The sequence below is a fragment of the Xenopus laevis genome, chromosome 7L (assembly GCF_017654675.1).
Source record: "Xenopus laevis strain J_2021 chromosome 7L, Xenopus_laevis_v10.1, whole genome shotgun sequence".
NCBI lineage: Eukaryota > Metazoa > Chordata > Amphibia > Anura > Pipidae > Xenopus > Xenopus laevis.
The window spans coordinates 68,215,144-68,233,454 of NC_054383.1; the positions used below are offsets into that span (position 1 = coordinate 68,215,144).

Here is an 18,311-nt window from a genome sequence, read left to right on the forward strand (position 1 = left end):
AGGTTGAGATTGCCAAGGATTACCTCTGCTCCAATTATTTGTTTTTATCCACTATCTGGCATTTATATATACATTTATGCAGCACTTTACAGAGATTACACATAGTTTGCATTAGTTGCATCTGTTCCAATGTGGTTTACAATGTAAGGTCCCTACTACATTCACACACACGGGTCATTTGTACCAGAAGCCAATGACTTGCCTACGTATGTTTGGGAGAAAACTGTATAGAAAATGAGATTACAGAGGTTTCTTGTCTTACAAAGGCCACATAAGCATTGGCCAGTTAATATTTACTGTAGGGGACACATTAGTCTATATTTCACTGACCTCCAATGTCTCTGATGCTGGTGCTATACATATACGGTAAGCATTTAGTTGTTTGGTAGTATGGGTGGCAAGCACTACATCCATCACCAGCTGGATTCTGAATTTATGTGACAGTCAGGATGTCAATCTTACTTAGCTACCTTTTACTGTATTTCTGCCTCTACGCTTTAACTTTTTTCTTCTTATTTACACGTCTTTACTATCTTCGTCCCTCTTCTCCTTGTTATTGTTCTCCTTATTTTCATTCTTTTTTACGTCTCACCTTCTCCTCTTGATCTCTATATTGCAAGTTTCTGTTTCTTTCACCACCCCTTTGCTTCACTTCTCCCCATCTCACCCTATCTGCTTCTGTTGTCTTCTGTCCTGTTTTGGTATCCTCAATACCAAGGCTGTCAAACTGGAGGCCCTTGGACCAGACGTGGCCATCCAAAGGATTTTTATGGCCTCTAGTCTGCTCAAAGGTTTCAGAGACTTCATTGTATGAGCATGATCATTTTAATTACATCTAGCTCTCAAATGTGCTGTGTGAGAAATAATTTGCCCACGACATGTAACAAGTTGGACAGCACTGCTCACAGCCCTTCTTCCTCTTCAACAGCCTATGTCTTTTGATTTTGCTCAGTTCTGACTTGTCTCTCCACATTTTGGTTTTGTACTTCCCAGTCGATTTATAGATTAACTTCCCTTTTATCCCCAGTGCATTTTCTGTCAATCTGTGCTTCATCACCCTGGATCAAGTGTGGTATCAGTTGGAGGAAAACTCTAGCCCTAACTATGAGAATGGTGAACCACTTGATCCTCTGGCCAAAAGGCCTGGCAGCTAGGATGCCCATGCTTTTTGACCCCAGGCCTTGCACACCTGGGGTGCCTGAAATCATGGCAACTAGAGCGCACCACATGCACTTTCATTGGCACTGCTGCACCTTGCTCCTTTACCCCAACCTTACCCAAACCAGGGGCACACCTGCATGTTTTGATTTTGTAGTTTTCCAAGTATCTGGAGCAAAAAGGCTCTTATGAGTCTGCACAAGGATCTAATGGACATGTGTGGTCATCAGGCTTCTGAGCCCTCTGTGAGCGTATTTGTATTGGGACCCTTGCAGGTTTCTGAAGATTTCCCTACCTGTAAGCTTTCTGGCTGCAGCCTGGGTAAAAGGGACACCTACCCCCAGCCTTGCAGAGAAGGGGTGTCTGAAGGCCTTTTGACTGGGGGGCATAGGATAATAAGGGCCCCTTTAGTCTTGCAGTGAAGGAGTACAAGCAGGGCTTCTGGCTGTGTGGTTGAAATGTTGAATATTCTTACATTATTAAGCAAAGGCTTATTGCATTTTTTGCAGTGGGTAAATTGAAGCACTTGGATTGGACTTTTATAAATAAAAAAGGCAGTTTGAACCTGCATGTTAGAGAACTGAGCCGGTCTAATAGGGTGGACATGCTGCTGACTGATAAAATATATTTTTATAACCTGCAAAAAGTATATCTTAAACCTGACCTGTTACCCACCACATAAATTGGAAGTGATGTCATCCCAGGGGAAGATAGAGAAGACTTTCTTGCAAGTAAGACCTGCTACAGAATTCTGTATGACTTCCCTGTGTATGATCACATAATATTTATTTGTATTAGTGGAACTCTGAGTTAGAATAATATGCAGGCCTGTGGGCTGCATATTGCATAACCTTAACACATATATACAACAAATATGTTGAAGGTGTGACATCTTTTATGCATTATATTGTGCCCCTAAATAAATTCATAAAGCATATGATGTCTATCATGCAGTGTATAAAAAATATGGCGGAAGTTCAAGGAAGAAGGAATGAAAGGACTACTAGTCCAGTCATTGTTCATAGTAAACTAGGTCAAGAGGTGTAATCGTGCCAGTTAATTCTAAATTTTGACTATTTTTATTTCTTGTTATGAATATGAGTATTATGGTACAAATTTACAAATAATTAATATACCAACGTATTGGTTATTAGTGGTAGCACAAACTTGTGCGTGGTAAAACAACTTCCTGAGTTGGAAAGTTCAGTGGAATTTTTTCACCCTTATAATCAAGCAAAGAGCTGGTGTCTGTATTTTGTTATCATATCGGGGCTTGGGGACATTATGGACAAGATAGCGTCTTTGGAATGAGATGTTTTATTAGGAGTGAATAAGGGCCTTTGCTTAAGTCAAGATTACATATGGAAGTAATGACAGCTAGCAGAATTGCAGAATAGAAAAGCTAAATCCAGTCTCAGCCAGGTGTCACAAACTATGACTTTTGCCCCAGATTCCATAGAACAAAGTTTCTGCTTGTACCATACCATAATATTCTATAATCACTAGGAAAATAATTACTAGGAAAAAACGGGATAAATAACTGATCATTCAGCATATTTACAGGACTATTATCAAGTAGTTTATAGTTTTAACATAGATTGGGTGAATTAGAAATGTAGTTATAGAAATGTTATTTAAGAGTTGGAGATATATGTAGATGAGTGATATACGCTGTAACTATTAGAAATTTGTAAAAAAAAAAAAATCAGTGCAAGTTAACTTGTGTGTTAAACAAAAAGGTTTACTTTTTATAAAATGTAGTATGCTGAGCTTATAGCAACCACATCAAAGTACACAGTCTTGATGAGTTTTTTCTGTCACAGGGGCACTTCTACTTCTGACCTCCATTTGAGTACACATTTGGCAACTCCCAAAAGAACGCCAAACAAAAACAAAAAACAAACAAAGCATTTGTGTAGACTTTTCTCTGGGAAAGGTAGTCATCCCATCAAGACACACACAAACAAACTTAGATAGCTTTTTGTGTTGATCAGGTGCTTTGTATTTAAGACCACATTGGGAGTCACCAAAAGCTACGAGGGGGAATATGCATACACAAGTTTTTTTCTGTCATTATCATATTTTACATAGCACTGTTTAATGCTCAGCTGTAACCCTCCCCATATGTAATAAAAGCCACAAAGTTTGCCCAGAAACAGTAACCCATATTAACCAATCAGCAGGTAGCATTTGCTGGTCACGTGTTTAAAAGAAACCATCTTATTGGTTGCTATGGGTTAGTGTTCGTGGGCAAACTTAGTTCCTTTTATTACATATGCGGGTTTTTAATTTTATGTTAGACTTGGGCTAACGGTAATATTTATAGGCAATACATGCTGGACATAATGAAGTCATAAGTTGCTAATCTCCTGTGCATGGTCCCAGTCATGTCAGTGGGAAGTGAACTGCAGCGTTTTGTGAGGTTACATGATCAACATTGTCCTTTTTCCATAGCTTCCAGTGAAGCAGGAAACTTTCCTAACTAATTGGATGATATATAAAAGTTTGAATTTTAGAGAAGTAATTGCCATATATGGAACTATTGTCATACTGATTTCCAATACTGTGTCTGCAGCACCCTGGTACCTTTCCAGAAAGGCCTATTAGTTATATTTATGCATTTATGTAAATTAAAAAACAAATTCTTTAGATAGCTAAGGCAATTCACTGGTATGTTTAAATGCCATGCCCCTCAGGAACGTTAATGTACATATTGTATAACATGTTGTACCAAGAATAGATAGATGTGCTGCCCTTATTCTTCTTACCATATGGTGGGAGTCAAGTTCAGGATTCTTTTAACTATTATATATCTTTAAAATTATCAGCACAGAAGCAGTCTAGATAATGGCAAGTAACATATCCAATGTATTTACTGCTAAATGATCTTTTGTGTTGTTTCAGTGACGCTCGGCTGGGGGCGCCACAATCCTTCCATAGGCTAATTACAAATGAAAACAGGACTGCAGCCTATTTTCGACGTTTCACAATTTTTTTGGTGAAACGGGACAGATTTGCCCATCACTAATTGACAGTCATCCAAACTGAGGACTAATTCACTACAATCAATACAAGCAAAATTTGTTACAATAATTGCAAGTCAACATAATTTTTTTTTGGTTGATTTGATGATATAAGTTTTTTAAATTAGCATGAAAGATAAGCATCTTTTATTGTTTAAAGAGTTACCACCCCAAAGCTGCCCCCAGCCCCGCGAACCTTCGTAAACCGGACCCTCACATAGCTAGTGGATCTTCTGCATTGCTTTGATGACGCTGGGCTGATGGCGCCGCCCCCAGCCGAGCGTCACTGAAACAACACAGAAGATCATTTAGCAGTGTCTGGAGTTACCTCCGACTTTTCATTCAGTCCAATTGTATCTTCACGCGTGTGGCTCCATCCGACTTGTCTTGTGCGTTTTGTCGATGGCGTTGATCCGATGAAAAACGCTTGTGGAGCTCTACCCTTAAAGTCTCGAGGTGTGTACTAAAATAAAAAGGCTACTTCTATAAAATCAGTATCCAATCAGTCCTTTGGTGTGGTTTTTATAATGCTCTTCAGCAGAAAGTGGGTTCCATATTTCTTGGTGTCTTATAGTCCTTATAGCACTGTTTTCTGGGTGCTATGGTCTTATTTTCTTAGCAACCAAAACATATTTTGAATGACAGACTGTAAAATGTATAAGAGAAGGAATAAAAAGAAGCATGATAAAAATGTAAAAACATTAAAAATTATAATCTGAGAGGAATCTGCAAATGTGGTTGCCGGGGACATTTACCCAGCAAATTAAAGCTGCAGGTCAAATGTTCTGGGAATTAACAGAGCTTGATGTTCAGTGATATTCTAAGGTCGATTGAATATCGATTGGTGATGTGAAAGTGACTGTTGTCTGTTACTATTCCTAGACACGTCACCATTGACTTTGTAATCAGTACATTATCACCTGAGGCTTTTACTTTTCTCCTGCTTTTCCTTTTATCAAAACTGGGCCATCATGTCTTGGTAAAAGTACCACTTGCAACTAATAACCTTCAGTACACAGGGCCCAGAAAGACTGAAGAGTCAGAGATTAAAGTTTAACTGCAAGAGTAGCCTCATAACACTGTTGGGCCAATTAACATATGGTGATCCCCTAATGCCTGTGAATTGATTAAAAAAAAAAAAGCAGGTGATTATGGCAGGCTTATGGCATACAGTTAAATGCAAATATATATAGTACAGTATGATTTAAACACACAAACCAGTATTGCTTTGGGAAAAATACAGCTCAGGACAGAACAGTACATAACTAAAGGAAGACAAACACTTTGTCCTAAGGAAGAGACCCTTCTGTGGTTCTGTCTTGCCTGCACTCAGAACAGTTGTGTTAGCCCGGATCGTGTTTCTTCAGGGGATCTGGAAGAGGCAGTTCACAGTAATAAAGCATAGACTACAGTTCTATCACCACTATCACATCACCTCTTTCACAAACACTGCATCACACAGACATCCCATAACACACACTTCAAAATTTAAAACTACATTAGTGTTCTGTATACAAAGCTTCTGTATCTGAGTCTAAGCGGTACTGTATACAGCAATGTTCCCCAACTAGTCGCTTGTGAGCAACATGTTGTTCACTAACCCCTTGGATGTTGGTCCCGATGGCCTCTAAGCAGGTGCTTATTTTTCAATTCCTGGTTTGGAGGCAACTCGATAGCATAAAAACCAGGTTTACGGCCAAGTATTGTGTCCTGTAGACTGCCAGTCCACATGGAGGCTACGAAATTGTCAATGACAGGCCTTTTTGGCACCGCCCACAATTTTCCTGCTTGTCTTGTTCCCCAACTCTATTTACATTGGAATGTGGCTCACAGGGAAAAAAAAGGTTGGGAACCACCCGGTATACAGCATCATTGCCCTACGCTTCACAATTATTTGGCAGCTTGCTGTCCTGCCTGCTCTGATAAAATTTTTGGCTTTCTGAAGACCCTCCAAACAGTATGTCAAAATGACCTTGCCTGACAATAGTTTCCCCTTTAATCCTTTGCATGCCAAGAACATAGCTTCTTTGTGCAGGCAGACTAAGCCTCTAACTGCCAAGAATATAGTAGCTGAGTTCCTGTGCAGTTAGAGGTTTCTCTGTATCAGTGAATTTTGCTGCCTCCGCAGGAGTGATAACTAGAAAGCATTTCCTAAAGAATGATTAACGGGCAAGGAGAGTCTAAAATAGAATAAGGCTACAAATGCTGTATTTTGTATACTAAACATAATAATGAACTTACTGCACCACAGGCCTAATCAAACAAATGATCTATGCTTTCAAAGCTGGCCACAGGGGGGGTCACCATCTTGTAACTTTGTTAAACATCTTTGCAAGACCAAGACTGTGCACATGCTCAGTGTGGTCTGGGCTGCTTAGGGATCGTCATAAACTATCAAAACAGCCCAAGCCAAATAATATCTGCCAGAAGCCGATACATCAAAACTGGTTAATAATCAGAATATGCAGACTGCACTGGGTCCTGTGTTGTCATGTAATCTAATGTGAATTTTATAGTTTTTGTATTGTTTAATATAAACTTTCTCCAACTCTGCAGAACCAGTGGCTGCAACAAAATAATCCTCCAAATAGAATCCTGGTTTATCTGTTTAAATCTGTCTCCATGATCTTTGTCCCTGCAGCTGGAGTTGGAAACAGTGAAGGGGATATAAAGACAAAAATAAAATCCAATACAAATATCTACACAGTAGCCCACTGCTATACACAGGGGGGAAAAAACAAAGCTGCTTGAGTTCTGCATGGCTGGGAAGGCGGGGGCTCCCCCTGCTGTTCATAAGTATGATTGTTTCCTTGCAGAGCATTTAGGGATTGTCTGACAATTCTTATCCTCAGCAGTAAGTGAATGGAGAATTTCACTGCCTACAGCCAGGTTTCTTATAAAAACAGTACACATTTTTTTAATTAAAGTATATTGGAGATCGATTTCTTTTTCATTAAAGAAAGTAAAAATGGGATTTTATTTTTTTGCCTTTACATGCCCTTTAACGTTTGTTTTATTCTGTTTTAGTGGTCTCAGGATGGTGAATGCAAACAGCAGTGATAGTGGCACCGCTAGCTGTAGCAGTGCAGAAAACTCCAAGGAAAGCTCCCGATGTTCCACACCAGTCCTGGACATAGAGCGACATGAATGTCTCAAGGAAAAGATGAGAAGGCGGGTTGAAGCTGGCGATAGATGGTTCTCATTGGAGTTTTTTCCTCCACGTACAGCAAGTGGAGCAGTTAACTTGATCTCCAGGTGTGATCTCTCAAAGAGGGTTTTCTTTCATGGCTTAACATTTCACTTGTTAAAGGGGTGGTTCAAGTTAACTTTTAGTATGTTAAACTTTAACCAACTTTTCATTTGGTCTTCATTATTTATTTTTGTTATAGTTTTTGACTTAATTGCCTTCTTCTTCTGACTCTCTCCAGCTTTTAAATGGGGGTCACTGACCAAACTAAATTAGAGGCAGTTTAAATACATAAATAAAAAATTTAACCAATTATACCCCACTGGATAAATGGCATGGTAAGCTTAAAGGAACAGTAACATCAAAAAATGAAAGTGTTCTAAAGTATTAAAAATATAATGCAGTATTGCCCTGCACTGGTAAAACTGCTGTGTTTGCTTCAGAAACACTACTTTATATAAATAAGCTGCTGTGTAGCAATGGGGGCAGCAATTCAAAGTAGAAAAGGCTCAGCTTACACAGCAGAAAAAAAATATGCTCTGTAGAACAATGGTGTTATCTGTTATCCACCTTTTAACCTGTGCCATATAGCATTTTTTCAATTTCCGCCATTGCTACACAGCAGCTTGTTTATATGAACTATAGTTGTGTTTCTGAAACAAACACAGCAGTTTTACCAGTGCAGGGCAACAGAATATGACATTTTCATTACTTTAAAACACTTTCATTTTTTGTTGTTACTGTTCCATTACAAACTCTTGGTGAGTTAGTAGCACTCCAATATATGTGCATTTAAATTCAAATAATAAATCCTGTGAATTAACTGGAGTATTTTATAGGGAATTTTGAGGAGATGTGTCCCTTTATCCATAATCTGTAATACTGAATCTCTTATGTATATACAGTAATTTGACTCATTACGTGTAATTAGGCTTGATATTAACATGGCTATACATGGGAAATGAGTATAAAAGCAATCGGCTATGCAAGGAAGGACATATAATACACAAAAGCCATGAATATCTTGTAAATTATATCCTTATAAACGGTGAGTAGTGATGTCATCAGTTATAAACGGTGAGTAGTGATGTAATTTCTGTCACATGACTCACTAAAATTTGTGTATTATAATAAATAAAGTACCCCCAATTGTAAAATATGAGGATATTATGAGTTACCTCGGAGTTCCATGACCTGTATAAAAACACTCGGCCTTCGGCCTCGTGTTTTTATATGGTCATGAAACTCCTTGGTAACTTATAATATCCTTATATTTTACAAGAGGGGGTACTTTATTCACTATATATTGTATGTTTCACTGAAAGATGAAGTTTGCTTACTTCTCTAACACAATAAGATTATTAGGGATGCACAGAATCCACTATTTTGGATTCTGCTGAACCCCTGAATCTTTTGCGAAAGATTCGGTTGAATACCAAACCGATTCCGAACGCTAATTTGCATAAGCAAATTATGGGTGGGAAGGGGAGAACATTTTTTACTTCCTTGTTTTGTGACAAAAAGTCATGCAATTTCCCTCCCCGCCCCTAATTTGCATATGCAAATTAGGGTTCGGCCAGGCAGAAGGATTCGGCCGAATTCTGCTGAAAAAGGCTGAATCCTGGATTCGGTGCATCCCTAAAGATTATAATAATGTAAAATTACACTTAGTGCAATGATACTCTAAAGCACACTCAAAAAAATGTCCAGAGGGCTGCATGCCCATATTGTAAAACCGTAGACACTTTTATTAAAATTAAGGTAAAGTGTAAGAGCTTCTATGAGCTAAATGTCTCCAGATCCACACACTGTATAATCAAATGGAATATGACATTCTGATCTAGTAAGAGATGAAGTTTCTAATGATTTTCATTTATATCACAGGGTTCAAAAATCTATTTCACACTGTTTTAAAATCAAGTGTGTTGTCACATGCCATCCAATGTCCCTTATCAATAGTGTTCATGTATACAGGTATGTGACCTGTTATACAGAATACAGTATCCATACACTACCTGCTAAAAAGTAATTTCAACATTATATACATACAGTGGTGTGAAAAACTATTTGCCCCCTTCCTGATTTCTTATTCTTTTGCATGTTTGTCACACAAAATGTTTCTGATCATCAAACACATTTAACTATTAGTCAAAGATAACACAAGTAAACACAAAATGCAGTTTTTAAATGAGGGTTTTTATTATTTAGGGAGAAAAGAAATCCAAACCTGTGTGAAAAAGTAATTGCCCCCTGAACCTAATAACTGGTTGGGCCACCCTTAGCAGCAATAACTGCAATCAAGATAACTTGCAACGAGTCTTTTACAGCGCTCTTGTTAGGGTTGAAGTGAAGCGGATAAGTAGTGTGAGGGTTAATGACCCAGCCAGCGAGGCAGGAGTTAATGGCAGGTGGGTTCAGCAGCCTATCCGCAGGGAGCAGAGGTGTCTTAAGGCTCTGAAGTGCACACGCGGCTGCCAGTTCAATGAAAGCCGAGCGTGTGTGTAGTTAGCGTAAACGCTTCTTGTTTCGAGTTTGAGTCTGCCTCCGTGCAGTGAATTGGGGCTTTGGGTAGTGTTAAATAACTTGTGTCGGGCTCAGAAATCAGCCGCCACGTGAACGTTATTAGCGTGTACTTCCGAAGCACCGCTCTGCCGTAAGCCTCTGCATGGGTTCAGTGAAGTAATATTGGGCCCTCCGGAATTTAAGCCACCCAGAGAGAGTATAGCACTATAGCCGAGTTCAACAGGTTGCGGTTATGTTGCCAGTGAGTTACTAATTCTTGAACTCCGCAAGTGTAGCAATTAGTATCAAGTGTTTCCTCGAGTTAGTGATAGCTACATTGTAGCCGGTCTCAGCCATTGGAGTCCATAGCGGAATTAAATCATAACATATTGAACTGGCCCATGATGGATTCCGCTGAGACCAATCAAGCTATTGCAGAACTATCCCAACAATTCTCTTCCATGGTGCAAATGGTGACCAGTTTGCAGTCGCAAATACAACAACTTCAGGGTCAAATAGCACGGGGAAGTGGGACCGCTGCTGTTCCTGCCGCGAGTGCAGTTAGAGAACAGAAAATGCCCCTGCCTGATAAATTCAGTGGAGACAGACTGGCGTTCAGGGGTTTCATTAATCAATGTCGGTTGATTTTTCAGTTACAGCCTCAGCAATATGTTCATGATTCTCGTAAGGTGGGGTTAATCCTAACATTATTATCAGGAGAAGCATTAAATTGGGCTTCACCTTTAATTGAGCAGCAGAGCCCGTTGCTGTCAGATTTCCACGGGTTCCTGGCAGCTATGTCAGTTATTTTTGATGATCCAAATAAGGTGGCTACAGCAGAAACTAATTTGCTTACCTTATCTCAGGGGCAAAAATCAGTGGCGGAGTATGCCGCTAGTTTCAGGAGATGGGTGGCAGACACTTCCTGGAATGAGGCTGCCCAAAAATTTCATTTTAGGAGAGGGTTAACTGACAAAATCAAAGACGAATTGGCACGGGTGGATGCGCCAGAGGATCTTGGCTCCTTTATCCAATTGTGTATCAAGATTGATAGGTCGTCTCACCGAAAGATGTCGGGAAAAGAGTGGGAGACAAGTCGCAGCCCCAATTACTGGGGTGGTCAGGGGCGAGACTGCACCGGGTGCAACCTCAGGAGAGGAACCCATGCAAGTAGGGTTCATCCGGGGACCCATTTCTGTCGAAGAAAGGAATCGGCGCCGCACTCAGCATCTGTGCCTGTATTGCACAGGGACATTTCTCAGTGGACTGCCCCAAAAAGTTCCGTGGTTCTTCTTACACCAAGAAGGAGACGGCTAAAGGTAGTGTAGAGAAACCCCAGATTTATAACCTGTCTCCCTATGTAATGCATAACGCTAAATATTTCACTTTATCTGTTACTTTGCAGAAGGGAAACAGTCAGATTGAAGCAAGAGCCCTCATCGATTCAGGGGCCAGAGGCAATTTCATTTCTTCCACTTTGATAACCAAGGCTGAGTTCAAGCCGATTTGTAAACCATCACCCCTGATTGTGGAAGTGGTGGATGGATCCTTTTTGAGTTCAGGGCCCATTACTCATGAGTTACGAGACGTTTTGGTGTTGATTAATAAAGAGTGTGTTGGAAAAATTTCATTTGATGTTTTGCCTTCAACTCCTTTTGAATTGATTTTAGGATTTCCATGGTTGCTTCAATGTAATCCCTGCATTAATTGGGTGACAAGGGAAGTTACTTTTCGGACAATTACCTCATTTGGGGCCCAAGTAACAAATAGTTGGGAAAATAAGGGGGGAGAACGAGTACACCTTCATTACACATTGCCTGCTCCCTATTCGGAGTTTGTAGATGTTTTTGATAAGAAGGAAGCAGACAAACTTCCCCCACATCGGGCATATGATTGCCCCATCGATTTACTCCCTGATGCCAAGATTCCCTATGGGAGAGTTTATAATCTTTCTGAACCAGAGCTGCAGGAATTAAAAAAATGTTTAGACGAAAACCTTGAGAAAGGATTTATTCGTCCCTCCTCATCACCGGCTGGGGCTCCCATCTTCTTTGTTAAAAAGAAGGATGGCACACTGCGGCCCTGTATAGATTACCGGGAGTTGAATAAAATTACATGCAAGAATCGGTATCCGTTACCACTCGTGTCTCAACTTCTGGATCAACTGAAAACCGCTCGGATTTTTACAAAGTTAGATCTTCGCGGGGCATATAATTTAATTCGTATTCGAAGGGGAGACGAGTGGAAAACTGCATTTTGTACACGATATGGGCAGTTCGAGTACTCTGTTATGCCTTTTGGCCTAAGTAATGCGCCCGCCACGTTTCAGTTTTTTATTAATGATATTTTTCACGATTTGTTAGATCAATTCATAATCTACTTAGATGATATATTGATCTTTTCGGCCGAAATTGAAGAACATCGTCATCATGTTCGGGAAGTACTAAGCAGGCTTCGTAGACATAATTTATACGCCAAGTTCGAAAAATGTGAATTTGAGGTTCCTGTCATTTAATTTTTGGGGTTTGAGATTTCATCCAAAGGACTGAAAATGGATCCCAGTAAGATCCAAGCCATTTTACAATGGGACATTCCAACTAATGTCAAAGAAATCCAACGATTTATAGGATTTGCTAATTTCTATAGACGTTTTATTAAGGGTTTTTCTGCAGTTAGCGCTCCTATCACTCGTCTCACTCATAAAGGGGTGCCATTTCATTGGTCAACTCAAGAACAGGTGGCGTTTGATAAATTGAAATCCTTATTCACCTCAGCGCCCGTTTTGAAACATCCGGATTTGGAGAAACCATTTATAGTTGAGGTGGATTCTTCAGATTATGCGGTTGGCGCAATACTGTCTCAGCGCCATGGTCCGAAATCTCTGCTCCATCCTTGTGCATTTTTATCTAAAAGATTAACAGAAGCAGAAAGGAATTACGACATAGGGAATAAGTAATTATTGGCAATTAAGATCGCCTTCGAAGAATGGAGACATTTCTTGGAAGGAGCTAAAAACCCCATCATTGTATTCACAGACCATAAAAATCTGGAATTCCTGAAGTCCGCTAAGCGCATTAATCCACGGCAAGCCAGATGGTCTTTATTTTTCTCACGATTTGATTTTGTGATTTCTTATCGGCCTGCTAGTAGAAATGGGAAAGCCGATGAGCTTTCCAGGCCTCCTATATCCACTGTCGTACGTCGGAAAACCGATATTCCAATTGTGGATAAAAACATTTTCTTTTCACCGTTCCTCACTTAAACTTTTGGGAGGGAATGAAGAAAGCTTATACTACGGACCTTGAGGCTGCAAGTTTACTGACATCTGGGGAATTGCAGGCACTGGATAATTTTCTTTTCCATGGAAAGCAGATCTTTGTTCCTACATCCTACCGCAAGCAAGTTCTACTGTTACATCACAGTTCCAAGGTTGCAGGTCATCTAGGTTTTTATAAAACATTAGACCTTGTACGCAGAAGTTTCTGGTGGCCTACGATTCGGCACGACGTAATGGACTTTGTGCGTTCCTGCCAAGTTTGCGCTAGATGTAAGAGTTCAAGGAAAGCACCTATGGGATTACTGATGCCATTACCAGTTCCACAAAAACCATGGAGTTCATTGTCACTGGATTTTATTGTGGACCTTCCTACATCTCAAGGATCTAATACCATACTGGTGGTGGTAGACCGGTTTACAAAGATGTCTCACTTCATTCCTGCTCGTGGCCTTCCATCAGCTGCGGTGACAGCAGATTTGATGGTGCGGGAGGTGTTCAGATTACATGGTACTCCTGATTCGATTGTATCCGATCGCGGTACACAATTCACCTCTAGATTCTGGCGCGAATTCTGCAGATTATTGGGCATCCAAGTTTCGTTTTCCACAGCATTTCATCCGCAGACTAACGGACAGACTGAACGCACGAATCAGACCTTGGAGCAATATTTGCGTTGCTTTGTAGCATTTTTGCAAGATGATTGGGTTCAGTTCCTTCCAACAGCGGAGTTCGCGTATAATAATTCCATTCACACTACTACCGGAATGACTCCATTCTTTGCCAACACGGGCATCCATCCTTCAATGTTTCCTGGATTACCCAAGAAGGAAGAAATCACCGGCACAACAGGTTATTTCCAGCAGGGAAACCCTTGCTCGTTTATTTTGCGGATGCAACGTTTCGGTGCGTAACCCCTTTGTCAAGCATCCGCAAAATAAACGAGCAAGGGTTTCCCTGCTGGAAATAACCTGTTGTGCCGGTGATTTCTTCCTTCTCGATTGCTGCGGAGGTTGCCAACACCTCCTTCATCGAGCACCAGGTGTCGCGGAACTTGGACGGCCAGGGTGTGCGAGGTGACTCCCTTCTTCTTTCCTGGATTACCCAAATCATCTTCTGTCCCTGCAGTACAGGATCGGATATCTGCATTACAGGATCTACATGCCACTCTCATCTCGTCTCTCAAAGAGGCTAATGCTCGCTCGAAGAGGCAGGCTGATAAACGCAGGAGTCAGGAGGTGTGTTTTCAGGTAGGGGACAAGGTGTGGTTATCCACAAGGAATTTGAAACTACAGGTCCTATCTCCTAAATTAGGTCCAAAATTTATTGGGCCATTCAACATCAAGAAAAAGGTTAATGCGGTAGCCTATGGGCTCGATTTACCTGAATCAATGAAGGTTCACCCTGTGTTTCATGTCAGTCTCTTGAAACCTTACCTTGAGGGACAATTTTCCCACCCCAGTGTGGTGCCCCCTTCTCCAGTGTTGGTCAATGGGGAGACAGAGTTTGTCATCTCGGACATCCTCGATTCACGGATTTTTCGGGGCCACCTTCAATATTTGGTTGATAGGGAAGGATTTGGCCCTGAGGAAAGATCTTGGGAACCAGTGGGAAACATTCATGCTAAGAGGCTGATTCGGGACTTTCATCGGAGGTACCCCCGTAAACCAGGACCTATGACGGCCAGAGGCCGCCCTCAAGGGGGGGGTAATGTTAGGGTTGAAGTGAAGCGGATAAGTAGTGTGAGGGTTTACGACCCAGCCAGCGAGGCAGGAGTTAATGGCAGGTGGGTTCAGCAGCCTATCCGCAGGGAGCAGAGGTGTCTTAAGGCTCTGAAGTGCACACGCGGCTGCCAGTTCAATGAAAGCCGAGCGTGTGTGTAGTTAGCGTAAACGCTTCTTGTTTCGAGTTTGAGTCTGCCTCCGTGCAGTGAATTGGGGCTTTGGGTAGTGTTAAATAACTTGTGTCGGGCTCAGAAATCAGCCGCCACGTGAACGTTATTAGCGTGTACTTCCGAAGCACCGCTCTGCCGTAAGCCTCTGCATGGGTTCAGTGAAGTAATATTGGGCCTTCCGGAATTCAAGCCGCCCAGAGAGAGTATAGCACTATAGCCGAGTTCAACAGGTTGCGGTTATGTTGCCAGTGAGTTACTAATTCTTGAACTCCGCAAGTGTAGCAATTAGCTACATTGTAGCCGGTCTCAGCCATTGGAGTCCATAGCGGAATTAAATCATAACAGCTCTGGAGGAATTTTGGCCCACTCATCTTTGCAGAATTGTTGTAATTCAGCTTTATTTGAGGGTTTTCTAGCATGAACCACCTTTTTAAGGTCATGCCACAACATCTCAATAGGATTCAGGTCAGGACTTTGACTAGGCCACTCCAAAGTCTTCATTTTGTTTTTTCTTCAGCCATTCAGAGGTGGATTTGCTGGTGTGTTTTGGGTCATTGTCCTGCTGCAGCACCCAAGATCGCTTCAGCTTGATGGCCGGACATTCTCCTTCAGGATTTTTTGGTAGACAGTAGAATTCATGGTTCCATCTATCACAGCAAGTCTTCCAGGTCCTGAAGCAGCAAAACAACCCCAGACCATCACACTACCACCACCATATTTTACTGTTGGTATGATGTTCTTTTTCTGAAATGCTGTGTTACTTTTACGCCAGATGTAACGGGACGCGCACCTTCCAAAAAGTTCAACTTTTGTCTTGTCGGTCCACAAGGTATTTTCCCAAAAGTCTTGGCAATCATTGAGATGTTTTTTTAGCAAAATTGAGACGAGCCTTAATGTTCTTTTTGCTTAAAATTGGTTTGCGCCTTGGAAATCTGCCATGCATGCCGTTTTTGCCCAGTATCTTTCTTATGGTGGAGTCGTGAACACTGACCTTAATTGAGGCAAGTGAGGCCTGCAGTTCTTTAGATGTTGTCCTGGGGTCTTTTGTGGCCTCTCGGATGAGTTGTCTCTGCGCTCTTGGGGTAATTTTGGTTGGCCGGCCACTCCTGGGAAGGTTCACCACTGTTCCATGTTTTTGCCATTTGTGGATAATGGCTCTTACTGTGGTTCGCTGGAGTCCCAAAGCTTTAGAAATGGCTTTATAACCTTTGAAATTGAACTCAGGTGTGATAAACCACAGTTAAGTTATTTTTTAACAAGGGGGGCAATCACTTTTTCACACAGGCCCATGTAGATTTGGAGTTTTTTTTTCTCCCTTAATAACGTAAACCTTCATTTAAAAACTGCATTTTGTGTTCAATTATGTTATCTTTGACTAATAGTTAACGGTTTTTGATGAGCAGAAACATTTAAGTGTGACAAACATGCAAAAGAATAAGAAATCAGGAAGGGGTAAACAGTTTTTCACACCACTGTAGGATTGTTTTGCTTCCAATAACAATTAGTTATATTGTCGTTGGGATCAAGTACAAGGTACTGATTTATTAAAAATGAATTGTTTTAACATTTATGTTATGTAATATTTTAGTTAAAGGGGAACTATCCTGAAAATGAAAATTTAATATACAATTCCTCATACTCTAAATACAATCAATTAAAAATACTGTAATGTTTCTGAAATAATGAAATTTATATTCAATATCCCTCTCTCAGCATCTGTTTCTCTTCATTCTGTCTTCATGCAGCTGTTGGGTGTCAGATGAATGATCTCCCTTTCCCAGCAGACGTATTAGAGCTCACTCAAATAACTGGTTCCAGTACAAACAACATCTTATAAAATAACTGCCTTTTGCACAAATTCTGCATGTAGAGAGACAGGATTTAATAAAATGAGCTCTAATACATCTAGGCAAAAGGAGCCCCCCTATAAGATATATTGGATCATTCATGTGACACCAAACTCCTGAATGAAGACCGAATGAAGAGAAACCAATGCTGAAAGAGGAATAGCGATTATAAACTTGGTACAGAATTTTTAACTGATTGTATTTAGAAACTTTCTTATTTTAGTATGCCGAAGCTAATATTTCATTTTCGCGACCATTCCCCTTTAAAATGGAGATGGTCTTCCTGTAATTTGGAGCTTTGTGGATAACAGGTCTCCGGATAACCGATCCCATATCTGTACTAGTAGTCATTAAGAATAATGGGTGATGCTCGTTCTGTGGCAGATGGCAGTGATGTGGTTGCTGATTTGGTAGTGATATAATTGTGGTTTATTGCCTCAGGTTTGATCGAATGGGTTCAGGAGGTCCCCTCTTCATTGATGTGACCTGGCACCCTGCTGGAGATCCCGGCTCAGATAAAGAGACATCCTCCATGATTATTGCAAGTACTGCTGTTAATTTCTGTGGGTTAGAGACTCTTTTGCATATGACATGCTGCAATCAGACGAAGGAGGACATTACAAAGCATCTCCAAAAGGCAAAGCGTCTTGGGCTGAAGAACATAATGGCTCTTAGAGGAGGTATGGATCCAAAATGCTTTTATTTATAGTGCAACATATGGTATCTATCACACATACTTTCTTAAGCAACCCTACTTCAGATCCATTTGCTCACTTACCCAGTATAGCTACTAGAACCAAACATTGGCTGCAGAACCTCTTACAACTGACATCCCTCCTTGAACAGTTTATTGAATGAAAGCATATTTGTTGCCTCCTTTTTCTCCGTGTTTCACCTTCAGTGGTCCTATTTTTTTTTAATAGTCAGAATAGTAAAGTTTATGAAAGTGACTCCCTAAAGGTGATAGACTGTAACTGTAAAGGCTCTCTCACATGGTGCTCACCGCATGTAATATGTTGTATGTAAGTGCTGAATGCATGTATGAGTGTGAATATGTGAGTGTGACTTCCCTAAAGGGTGCCAACATGGCCATACTGAGTAGGTTGCCTGACAATCGGGACATAACAAGACAACTTCTCTATAGTAGGTTTACACTCATTAGCCGCATTTTTAGTATAGCCAGACTATGTGTTTCCCTGGAAGCTCCGTCCCTGGCCTCCTCTTATAAATCACAATTTTGTCGAAGTATGGGAATCACACGCTGTAGGCAGAATAACTGCATTTAAGATTTATTAAATTTCCACACAACATGTTTCGGGCACCAAGGCCCTTTATCAAGTGTGACAAGACAACTTGTGGAGCTGGAGGGTGAAGTTTAACAAACTGTCCGTTTCCTTTTTCAACTGCCTAAAACAAAAGGTTTGAT

The 18,311-nt window shown here is 40.8% G+C and overlaps 1 protein-coding gene across 1 annotated transcript in view; it reads left to right on the forward strand.

Annotated features, from left to right (window-relative positions):
• The window catches only part of mthfr.L (methylenetetrahydrofolate reductase (NAD(P)H) L homeolog), a 28,841-nt gene that overhangs the window by 616 nt on the left and 9,914 nt on the right, over positions 1-18,311 (forward strand). Inside the window, 2 exon segments of the mRNA NM_001086623.1 lie at positions 7,209-7,436; positions 17,327-17,565. Coding sequence (NP_001080092.1) covers positions 7,219-7,436; positions 17,327-17,565 — 457 coding nt within the window. The 5' untranslated portion in view covers positions 7,209-7,218.